The following is a 12519-nucleotide window of genomic DNA, read 5'->3' on the forward strand; positions in this document are numbered from 1 at the left end:
TCCAGTGTGTTAGGTAATGCTTCGTTTAACAGCCTCTAACAGTTTTTCTTTTACCTTTATTTCAACCCGTGGTATATTTTCATTTGACCTCTGTGTGTTGAACAATCCTTTGTGAGTTAAAAAAATTAACATTAGAAAGGTGTTATCCTTTATTTGGGTATAGTATGAAACTGCTAGAGAGTGGCAGTAGTGTGCTGAGTATTCTGGAAGGAATTAATTCCTAGTTAGCAACAAATCCAGAAGACCAATTCTGTGGTGTGGGTCTTTTTTTCTTCTTTTTTTTTTTTTTAATTGTAATTAATGTTTAAGTGACTCCAAATAGTGAAAAAGTGCTAAGCAGAAGCATTTTTTGGGGGAACACATTCCAAGAAGTATAAGGTCCAGATCAGTAGAGGCATAAATACAAAGTGAGGGCTGGATTTGTAAATCTGTTTCATGTATAGTGCTGACTCTAATGGCTTCACTTTCCTGAATGAATGTAGCAGTATCAGTTCTGAAAATGTAATCTGTGGTCGAAAAGTCTTGGGGCACTTGTTGACTTGAATTGTTTGACTATTCACTTTTCCCACTAACCTTGCTAGCCAGCCTGAATTTTTTTTTTTCCAGTTTAAAACCCTGAAGCTTAGAGTACTTTTATTAGGTCTTTGAACAAACAAAAGTAGAAAATGCTAGTTTTCATAAGACATAGGAGAAAGAAATGCATCCCTTTCAGAGTAGCCAGGGGCACTACTTCTCCAGGGTAATAGGAAATCACTGAAATTATGCAGGGCTGCTCTCAGCTGATTTCTTACTGTCTTCCTTCAGCAGTTTTGCTTGACCAGACGTGCTATGCATATTTTAATTTTGACATATTGTCATTGTCAGAGACAATGTCATTGTCAGAAACAGTTTTGTGTTGGAAAAATTCTACTTGCTGGTGCTTTTTCTGTGCAGGTGATTTGATTTGCTTTTGAAGCTTTTTATTGAAGGTAGGGTGTAGGAACAAGTAAGCCGAATTTTGATGCAGATTAGAGATGTACAGTACAAATTAATTTTTTTTCTACTACAAATGGGTCCTTCATTCCAGTGATAACAAAAAGAGGAGAGGAAGAGATGGCATTAAAGTCAAGCAGACAGGGTTATTTTTGTTTCTAAATCTGTTGCTGCCTGAATTCTTGTAAATGTGAACCCTTTTCTCTTTTTTCACTTGAAAAGGAAACATTAGGGAAGGAAACTGGGATGTGGAAGAATGGCTTCTAACTTATGAATTGTAGTTGGAGGAAAATAGCTTTCTGACTTGAGGTGGATTCATTTTATTTCCAAGTGTAGCCTCTTGTACATTTTGTATTTTTCCTATTTTTGTCTTCTGTCCTTTTCTCCTGCCTTTGCCCTCATTGATTGGTTTCTTCCTTTGTGGTGTTTTCCTGGAAATTGCTGAGAACTTTTTTAAAGTGTTTGTTTTTACAAACAGCATTTCTAGTCAGCGAGCCTCATTATACTAAAATGGAGAGATAATATTGTACACAGTTTTAGATATTTGTTAGTAGTTTCATACCCTTTGTTAAAGGGATCTCGTAGTTTGACCAGGTAAAGCTGCCCTCAGGGTGAAACAGAAAAAGGATGCTTTGAAACCTTTCTGCATGTGGAAAGGTAGAATTACAAAACCAATTATGTAATTGCTATAATGGTTCTGTTTTAAATGCCCCTTTTTGTTACCTACTTGAGGGTAGCCAAGAGGGGTTAAAGTCTTCAGCAATGTCCATTCCTCCATTTGCTGGGTTTGCCCTCATTAACTGTGCTTTGATTTTTTGCAGATGATGTAATGCAGACCACTTACTGTGAAGTTGACTTGGACAAGGGGAGAAGAGATGCATTTGTGTATGCTATCAAAAATCACTATTGGTATCAGATGTATATTGATGACTTGCCAATATGGGGTGAGTGATATTATGCATGAACAACTTGATTGCAGCTGCAGGAATCATATGCTAGTGGGTTTTATGGAATCATTTAATGACTAAAATTCATTATAAGAATCTCACAAGTATATAGAACTTACATAACCAAATAATATAAGTAAATTGAAGGATTATTACATTGAAAGAGAAGTAGGATGACTTGTAGTAGTGAAGGACAACAACAGTGAAAAGCTGTTTTGTTTCTCAAGCACTTCTTACGCTAAATTCTTTGAAGTGTTCAAATGGGCAGTAATTAGGTCAGATCTAAGGACCATGTTATTGTGTTCTTTAATAATAACTTTATTTTTCTTCTGTTTATTACTAACTCAAGAGCTAATGTGAGGTGTCCCTGCCCATGGCAGGGGGGTTGGAACTAGATGATCCTCGTGGTTCCTTCTAACCCTGACTGATTCCATGATTCTATGATTCTATTTGATTTATGGTAATTTAATGGCTTTTAATAGTTTTGCATGTGCATTCTAGTAATATGAAGGAGTTTTATTGTCTTATACGGTTCTTAAGACTGCTCTTGCCTGGCTGTTATTAATCTGGACTTAAAAGTAATTCTGTCTTGAAAAAAAAAATATGTGTCCTTATTGCTGTTGTCTCCTAAACTCTGTTTTTTGTAACTCCCTTGTAATCTGTGATGACATACCTAGTAAAGAGTGTTTGGTTGATTGCACTGATAGCAATCAACCAAACCTCTCAAGCCCTAAACTGCCTGTTGTAGATAGAAACTGAAGGGAAATGAAAAGCACCCCAAAATGCTCTTTGTTAACTTGTGTTCTGTGAAAGAGGTAAAACCACACAAAATAAACAAAATCCCACACCACCTACAAAAATACACTTCAAGCCCCATGACAAAAGTCCTTTGACAGGTAGTATGCTGAATAATATGCTGTGTTTTAGCTCTTTCTTTTAATTTTGTTTATTTTAAAGCAGCTGTCTACTGAACATGAGCTCCAGCCAGAAATGCTTGTGCTTTATTTGTTTATTATGTGTGTTTTGCTTTGTTTTGTTTAATTGTATCTGTTTTTAAGAGGTAACAAGGTAATGCTTGGCATGGAAAGTACTCATACTGTATTTGTTCTTTTCAGGCAGTTTTCTTAGGGTGTGTAACAGCTCTCTAGCAGGACTTGGAGTAGACCCTAGTTAGTGTGGCACTTACTATATTTCTGGTAGGCTTTTTAAAAACGTCCAAGAGTGACAGTTGCTACAATATTTTTTTATGCTTTTGGCTTTGCAACAAAAGATCAGTGGATGATTTTCCTAGACTGGTGGCAGCTATGTAGGCTTTAGACTGCCAAAGAATGGCAGATGTTAAGTGAATTCTTTGGAATCCTGTGTGGCTAGTTAGTCTTGGAGAATTTCTTTTTTAGGACTGATTTTTCTGATCTAATTTGGGAATATGTTTTATCACCACAAATACTGAGGAACTTAGTACACTTAGTAAATCTTCTAGACAGTGACTAAATTTTATGCACTCAGCTTAAAAATATGTTTTTCTATGATTCCCTTTTATAAAAAAAAAATTCTTCAATAGTATGCTTTGTATGCACAAGAGTTCATTACTAATGCTACAGCTAACACATGTGTAGTACTAGGTATTGTTTTTGTATGATATTAAGGAGCTGACTTTTAGTAGTTGGAACCAGGATGTCAAGTTATGATACTTAACTGTAGACTGTGGCATTGTAGTACTGGAGATAATTGTGCAAGGGTGTAATCTGACATCGGGTGTGAAAGCAAGTGGTGCTGGTGATTTTTGGTCTGTATCTCCTGGAGGCTGCATGAAACTAGCAGGACTGCAGATTGGTCAGTCATTGTTAGCCTGATTTTTATTCTAAAACATGTAATCAGTTCTCCATGAGCTCCTAAGAAAGGAATGGATGCACCTGAGCTGACCAGGCTGCCAGTCTGAATGAGTCTTTCTGACCACTGCCTTCCAAGTACAATTTGTGAACATAGCTTATCTGTATTAATTTTGGTTTTGCTGGGACTCTGTTCAACAGGAATGTTTCAGGCTCTGAGTGCTGCCTTGAAGCTCTGAGACTTGCTGCTCACTGATCAGTTTTTATTATAAATATTTCTGTTTGAATATGGCATGAGTGGCACTGTACACATGGCTCCTACAGCTTGCTGTTGTCTTTAACTGTGTTGTGCAGACTTGCCTAGCACCACATAGTGTGGTGGTAGAGATACTAAGGAAAACTAGATTCTCTTGCTTGGCTGAGTGTCACTGCACAGCTGTTTAATTTCAGTAACTGTAACAAAAAACATCAGATCTACTTAACACAGCAGTAAGAGCTTTAGTAATACAATGACATCTCTTGAAATACACTTAATACTGAGCAGGGTGCAATTTTTGTTTTATTAAGGTGGTATCCTGAACTGGTTACCCTCAACTTGTATTAAAAATGCCATGTGCTGAAATGGCTTTTTTTGTTGCTCTGTGAAGGCTATGATGCCAATCCACTTCATTCAGAATATCATTTCTGAGAACTCTGCTAGCTAGCATGCATTGTACGTGCTGTATCACCCAATCCAATCAACCCAATTGTTGACTTGTAGCCAGATTAACCCAAAATTTTGTTCCCTAACTAAATGTCTGGAGTCCCTTTTTTTTTTTTTTTTTTTTTTTGTGCTACCAAAGGAAAGTAAGTATTCTCTGAAGAGTTTAAAAGAAAAAGATTCAGATGGCGTTAAAGTTGGCTGAGAATTTTAGGCAACTTCTGTTTAATTCTGGTCTTAAAGCAGACCACTCGCTTCTGCTGGACTCTTCCAGATGGATTTGTGGCACTCCTCCAGTCTCCTTACAAACTTTAATTAAGTTCATGGTTTGTATTCTTCATAGTTTTACATTTTAGTAAGGCTTACTGACGTCAAACTCATATACACAGCTGTTAATATCTGAAATTCTCCTTAGGAAATCCTCAAAATACCCGGTAAGGAAGACTCCATTTTCAGTAAAGACTAGGCATAAAATAACTTTTCTTAACTGCTGATAACTGAAAGTAATGACTTCAAACTGCTTTTTGAGGGTTTTGGAAGGTTTACACTTTATTTCCTACCCTGAAGAGCGCACCAGGTCATTTAGAGCGTACACAGATGATTCAGTTTTCTCTAGAACTGCTATCCCATAGTGCAGTGGGTGCACTTGACTGTCCTTGTTTCAGTTGACCTCCTAAGGTATATGGAGCACTGTGTTGTTCCTTCCTTCGGGTACTGATTGATCAGAATGTCCTTTTAGTAGTTTAGAGGTCTCTATGGTCATGGGTTTAGCTACTACCATTGGAACAGATGGTATATCAGGTGTTAGGCTGTGTGGCATAGGCACGAACTGGCATGTTTTGTGTGGATGGCATACACAAGGCAATGCTGACAGATGAGCAGGAGTAAAAAACACGACAGAAAAAAATACAGGGAATGCACAAGTGCCATTCCTTCATATACCTGCTGCTTCTAGATAGCCTGTTCTTCACCTACTTGTTCTCACTCCCCTTGAGTATCTTGAGTGCTGTTTGTATGTGTTCTTTTGTATGATGGCCTTGACATTCACAGCCTAGAAGTGTCATCTTTAACTTGGTGACTGCAGGCTTGACCTTTTTCTTTCCTCAGCATACTATGTTCTCTGAAAATTTTCTCTAGCAGATTAGATATTTTGCAATAATTTATTTAGAAGTAAGAACAATGGCCAATATTGAGTTCAGTTGAGTTCTGATGCTCCAGTAACATCTGAGCAGCTTTCCATGTTGGAGGCAATAAAATTTTTCAAGTAAGTGATAGCTTTGTGAATTTTTCAGTAAAAGTAACAGAGTAGTCAAAAACTCTCATTCTTGGCAAGTACTGGATGCTTGTGTGCAAGTGAGAGGAAAGTGTATATGTTGGGCAGTCAAATAATGAGGAATACAGAGTGAAGTAACATTTTTAAGAGGAAGAAAAATGAGTGAAAGGAAACTACAGAGGTCTTGGCTAAGTTCTGTTCAGGGAAATGAATCTGTATTCAGCTAGTCATTTATCTGGTAAGAGTTCCAAATAAAACTAGGGAACTGTTGTTGTATATGCTGCTTCTCTGAAGTGTTTGTAGCTAGCTGCATGTTCTTTTTTCTTCTAATGCCATTAGAAAAATGTTTCTTGCAAATACCTGTGGTTTGAAGGTGTAATCCAGGTATTACAGCTAAAAAGAGAGAACGAAAGGTCTGCTGTGTTCTGTTTGCTGTAGTTACGTTGCTTCTTCAGCTGGCAAAAATTTCATAATATATATTAAAAAAAAGATTCAGGATATTTGAAAAGCATACCTCTAATACATGCTTACACTTGTTTCCTATGCAGGCATTGTTGGAGAAGCAGATGAAAATGGAGAAGATTATTACCTTTGGACTTACAAAAAGCTTGAAATTGGTTACAATGGAAATAGAATTGTAGATGTCAATCTGACTAGTGAAGGAAAGGTGAAATTGGTACCAAACACAAAAATCCAGATGTCCTATTCAGTAAGTAACTTGGTGATGCATCTGTAATGAGTAACTGTATGGCAAAATATCTCAAAAATAGGAAGTTGTGTACTATTGTGGTTTCAGCTTTTCCCAGAGCCCAGAAGCCCAATGGAACAGATTTAGGTTGCCTTTCCTCTCCCCTTTTCCCGATAGGGAAAGAAAGTTAAGCAGGTGAAGAAGAGAGAGGTAAAACAACAAAAGAACAGTGAACAGTCTTGCACCAATTTGGAAGTAAAAAATGGAAGTTTAACACAAAGTAAAAGGTATTTAAGTAAAAGGGAGGTTACAGAGGTATAAGGAAAAGGGATAAATAAAAATATATACAAAACCAGGTGCAGCTAGCAAAGGATTCTCTGGATAGAAGATGGATACTCTTTGGATGCAGTCCCCTTAGGTGTCTGGGGCCGCGTGGAGCAGGACCAACCTTGTGGTTAGCTCACAGTAAGAGCAGAAGGGTGTCAGAGAGCTGAGGGCAGGAGAAAAAGGGCTGAGGCAGGAAGTTGCCCCACTTAAAAAGGGTTACAGATAGGAAGTGGGAGTGGAATAAACTTTGACCTGGGGGTCCCTTCCCGTTGGAGGGGGATGGGGGTGTGCAGGGGGCAGCTCTCCCTGTTTGCCCACCTGAGGCTAGGTTTTTTCCAGCCCACTCCTTCTGGGCTGGGCTTAACCCAGCACATGTACCTACACATCAGGCTGTGTTAGAGGAAGACGCATCTTCACTCCTTCAGATATATTTTCATTACTGAAAAACCTTGGTAGGTTTATTAAGAATAAAGGTAAAATGATGGTTTCTGAAACAGTTCAGACAAACTGAAGCTTCTGTAATCTACAGAAAAATATTTTGGTGGGAATGGAACATGTTCCAAAAGGTATGGAGTTTAGAGGTATGCCCAGTAGACAGGCATTTTTTTCATGTTTGGAACTCTGACGTTTGCATTATAGATTTGAACTGGATTCAGAGCTAGGACCAAAACCCACTGTTGGCCTTCATACTTTGCAAGCAGTCAGTATCAAATTTTATTTTGCTTTTGCAATAACTATTAGTAAGGTTTTCTCTGAAGCCCTCTGCTATTATATTGAATTTCTATGATAAAAGATAATGAATAAACAGTGTTTGCTAATCTGATTTTTCAGTTTTTCTTGGTTTTTTTGATGTTCCTTACATCTGTAGTAGTTCACATCTTGTTTTTCTACAGTGTTAGCAGTAGATGTCAGCATAGGATTTTATTTCAGAGGGTATACTTGGCACTATTACATTTGTCTTGTGTTGAATAAGTTGTATGCTTTGAAGTGCAGGTAATTGGTTTTTATATATGCTTTCTAGAATTACATTTACACTGATCTCTCTATTTCAACTGCAAAATTTTCTATTTCAAGTTCCACCAGCATTGTGAAGTTGAAACCTCTGCAAATGTTGAGGTGTGCAGGACTAAGCAGCTGCCAGGAATGAAAACTAATGTTAGATGTTACCTTGAAATACTTCAGAGTGTCCAGAGCTCAGTATTTACCTATCCAATTCTGTTGACACCACTGGGCAATTGGTTTGCTGGCATGTGTGGTGTTAGTCTCTCTGGTGGATTTGTTCTAAGCAGTGCTTCTTAATGGCAGATGCTCTTAGAGAAATGTATCTGCTTAAAACAATGTTGAAAGCTATTCATGTTTAGAGCTACTAATCTTGAACAAGGTTGTAATTTGAACTGAAGAACATTAATATCATACCTCAAAGTGAGCAATACTTGAGCCTTGGGATTTTTAATCTGTCTCAGGGCTGTTGTGAGTGATAAAGGTATTCAATTGACATTTATGTTCTTTCTTCTACACTGAATAAGAGAAAATCTGTTGAGAAGGACAGTACCTCGTCATGTATTTTTAAAAGATATACATAAGAGGACTGCATCTCTTTCAGGGTTACTAAAAATCCTTATAGTTCCTCATTCTGGCATACTTTTGAAAACATATTAGTGTAGATGTGTTTCATTTCTGAAATTGCATTTAAAAAATGAGGCAAATCTTGCAAGACAATCTAAAAAGTACTTTGTGCTACCATAGTAGCACCATATGTGTCATTATTAGTATGATTAAATCTTCCAAATCCAAATCAGTCCTCAGTGCAGCTACTGGAGTAACTGATAGCAGTAATATGCTGGTACCCTGTGATAGAATAGCCATAAATGCATACATTTCCTGGGTTTAGAGTTATTTATTGGCAGTTGAAGTATCTAGTTTGAAGAATTCTTCCGTATTTTTGGCTGTGGCTTTTAGCTTGTAGATTTTAAAATTTTAATGCTTGCCTTTTAAGGATCCAGCTTGTTCCCTTTTATCCAATTCCTTTTCAGCCGTCTTCTGTCTCAGTTTATGCCCTTTTCTTTCCTTTTGGCATCTGTTTTAAATCTGTTCTGATAACCCTTCCTTCAAGATGCTAGAGAACTTTTTTTTTCTTGGGAAGTGTACTCAAGACTATTTAGGTACAGATGGTTTCACTGAATACCAGTCTCAGTGCACGGCAGCAAATCAGCTGCTCTTGGGGTAGCAGAAGTAAGAGGATGTTGTCATTGCTCAGTGAACACTGGTGATGTTCTGCACAAGCCTCTTTTCATACAGTGCAGCACATGGAAATGTCAGGAAAAGTGAGTCTGCTGTCAGCAAAAACAAACAAAAAAAACACTTTGGAAAAATTTGCTGCTTTCTAGAATATCATTCTTGAACATATTTAAAAATTATTTTTTTCTCTAACCTTTGTTCTGAAATCTTGGAGAAATTTTGGAGGTATTGCCTCATCATTTTATAAGTATCTACTGTGGGACATAAATGTCTTTGAATTACTCGTTTGACAAAACTGAAAATTGGGGTCAGTTGATGGATTTTGATTTTGGCACTTTCAGCATGAGTATCTTTAGGAGCTTCTATAATCTTGAAAAGAGTTTACATCTGACAGCTATAAGTTAGCATCTTTGAGCCTTGCTGAGGCAGTACCAGACTGATTCTTTCTTGTTCTTGGTTGTAAGCATAGGCAAGATTAGATCCAAGTGGCAAGGTGGCTGATGTTCATTGCATGTTAACCTGTAGAAAATCAGTCTTTAAGAACAGTAGCCCATTGTTTTTGCCAAAACCTAGGCTCATGTTGAAGAGAACGTCTAGATTGGATGATTTTTAAGATGTGGTTTGGGTTTCTGCATGTGAGTATAGCTGAAAATACTATGATGACGTTTTCAAGTATAAATTTTTCTCTCTTTAGGTGAAATGGAAGAAATCAGATGTGAAGTTTGAAGACCGATTTGACAAGTACCTTGACCCATCTTTCTTTCAGCACAGAGTATGTATTGTTCTAAGACAAGCTTAAAAAATATCCCTCAAAAATGGTTGCTTTACTTCAGAATATGTCATGGAATTTTTGGATTATTTCTTTGAATTTTTGAATGTCTCGAGTGTTTTGGGACAATGAAATGGGCAAGTCTAGAACAGCAGGTTTTATGTGATGGTCTTGCTGCTCAAACAGGATGGCTCCAATTTTTTGGAGTGCTTCAGTAAATGTGTAGGCAGTCTTCAAGTCTGCAGCAAATGCAAAGCAGCTCAAGAAAATGCATTCACATGATAAGAAGCGATAACGTTTCAGGGACATGAGTATACGTCTTGTAAGATGAATAACTGCAGTTGGTCACAGGTACGCTTTTTGCTGAAAAAAAGGTAAAGCAGAAAGCATTTAGCCTAAATCAGCTGGCAGTATCAGTTGTGGTGGGTTAAACTTGTGGTTATAATTTCCTTAATAATGTTTTACTGAGCTATACTACTTTCTGAAATGAGAGGTTTTGGTCATCAGAAGATGTACTTGTCAGAGTCAAAATACTGCTGCTGCACATTTTGGTCCTGTGCAAAGCAGTGGTTCCTTTTGGGTTTTGGCTGTCAAAATCTCTTTTACTACTTAAACCTCTTATCTAGAAAGGCAGCAGTACTTCCTTTACCAAGGGAGTATGTGCTGCTAGTTGCTCAAACTGTGCTGGTGTTTAACAAAGCTGTGGTAACTTCATTGAGAGCGGGCTTGGGTGTTGAAAAGCTTTATGGATGGCAGTTTACAGGCCAGTTGTAATGGGACTTTGTACAAATGGAACATTATTTACGATCTGGTTTTATTGTTACTCAGCTTATGCTGACAAGCTGTCCTGCTGGAACAATTTAGCCTTATTGGAAAAACGTTGAAACACATTTACAGTTCTAAACCTTAGGGATGTGTTTTCTTTTTGTAGATTCACTGGTTTTCAATTTTCAATTCTTTTATGATGGTGATCTTTCTGGTTGGCCTAGTGTCTATGATATTAATGAGAACTTTGCGAAAAGATTATGCAAGATACAGCAAGGAGGAAGAAATGGATGATATGGTAAGATCCACATTCATACCCTTTTCCTCTTAAGGATTATTTTCTCTTTGTATGTTCATTGTCTTAGCAGCTGTGAACAGCTTTCTTCAGTTGGACAGAAAACTGCCCTATGTGAGTCTCGAAAGTGGTGCTAGCTTTCTTTACTACATGATTCTAGGTCACAACCCAAAATTTTGTCTGTAGTCACTGTGTTAATGTTCATACTCATGCTTAGGTTAAACAAGGTCCATTCTGAGTGTTGTAATAGAGGCCTGTGTATACTTCTAAGCACTTGAGAGGATTTTAGGGACAGGGAGGGAATCTGATAGATTTTACTGCATTATACATTCAGGTAGTAATTTTTGTTGTCTTCATAAGCATCTGAAAAATAAACTTTTCTCCTAGATTTGATGCATTCAGGACAGCAGAGATTTGTGCACTTGAAGTTACTTTAACAAATTAGATCTTTACTTTATACCTAGCTCATGTATTTATCATTAATTGTCGTGACTAGATTCAAATTTTTGTTGTTGTTGTTGTTCCTAGGACAGAGATCTAGGTGATGAGTATGGGTGGAAGCAGGTCCATGGAGATGTGTTTAGACCATCCAGTCATCCTCTAATATTTTCATCGCTTATTGGTTCTGGTTGTCAGATTTTTGCTGTGTCTCTTATAGTCATTGTTGTTGCAATGATAGAAGATTTATATACAGAGTAAGTATAATTGTCCCATGTCTTCTGAATATAAAAGCTTAAATGAACAAAATTACAAATTGCATATTCTAACTGGCCTGGAAAGAAGTGTTTGGGGATTGTTAGTCTTTATCTTTAGATTAGATGTAGTATTGAGAAGGACTTTAAAAAAGTTGTAATGGAACTCCATCCTACTCTTATCATGGGAGTTGGTCTCCTTTAATTTTACTCTTAATGGTTGCTTTTTACATGATTCATTATGAAAGTAGATTGTTGCTCTTCAGCATTACATGTAGGTTATATGGAAAAGAAATATTAAAAGGTATGTATTTCACTCCTGGTTTCTTCTGGAATGATAAGATATTACTGTATTTCTTATTCTTGTTTCCTCGTGATGTGCTGTCTTTGTGAGTAGTCCTGTTTACAACTGACTGTGCATTAAGCCAATCTTACCATCAAGTTTTACCAGGAACAGAAATTTATGTTCTTAACATTGTTTAGAACAGATACTGCTCATCCTGTGTTGCATGTAAAATCTCCAGCAACAGGTGGGCTGTGATCCTGACTGGAGGGAATTAATTTAAAACAGACAAATAGTACTTAAATTTAACACACCACTTACAGTTCACCTAGTTGTCTTCCTTTACCTCTTATGTATTTGAGTTTTTTGGTGACTTGACTTTGTCTCTTTCTGTAATGGTGGTACTTTGGATACTGGAGGGATTTATTTATTTATTTATTCCAACAAGTGTTCTAAGCAATGATGAAAATTTCAAATCTCTGTTCTATTTTCCCTTGATATTTTCTCTATGATTTTAACAAGTTGTAATACTTCTCATGTGCCACTAGAGAGAACTCTTGTTCTTTAATTTAGCTGCCTTTCAATGGTGTGTTTAAAAAGCCACTCTGTAGTACCAGTATTATGGCATATATTAATTTTTCATATGGTGCTATTCTGCTTGCCATGTGCCACATTTCTGTATAGGCTTACACACACATTTTTAATTGGATGGCCTGCCAGCCCTTTAAGGGAGGGAATGAA

The 12519-nt window shown here is 37.1% G+C and overlaps 1 protein-coding gene across 1 annotated transcript in view; it reads left to right on the top strand.

Annotated features, from left to right (window-relative positions):
• Positions 1-12519, top strand: part of TM9SF3 (transmembrane 9 superfamily member 3) — a 43932-nt gene that overhangs the window by 12727 nt on the left and 18686 nt on the right. Inside the window, exons 3-7 of the mRNA XM_054382143.1 lie at positions 1794-1916; positions 6270-6430; positions 9669-9746; positions 10675-10806; positions 11332-11498. Coding sequence (XP_054238118.1) covers positions 1794-1916; positions 6270-6430; positions 9669-9746; positions 10675-10806; positions 11332-11498 — 661 coding nt within the window. The remainder of the gene's footprint in view (positions 1-1793; positions 1917-6269; positions 6431-9668; positions 9747-10674; positions 10807-11331; positions 11499-12519) is intronic.

Source organism: Indicator indicator, chromosome 7 (genome assembly GCF_027791375.1).
Source record: "Indicator indicator isolate 239-I01 chromosome 7, UM_Iind_1.1, whole genome shotgun sequence".
NCBI lineage: Eukaryota > Metazoa > Chordata > Aves > Piciformes > Indicatoridae > Indicator > Indicator indicator.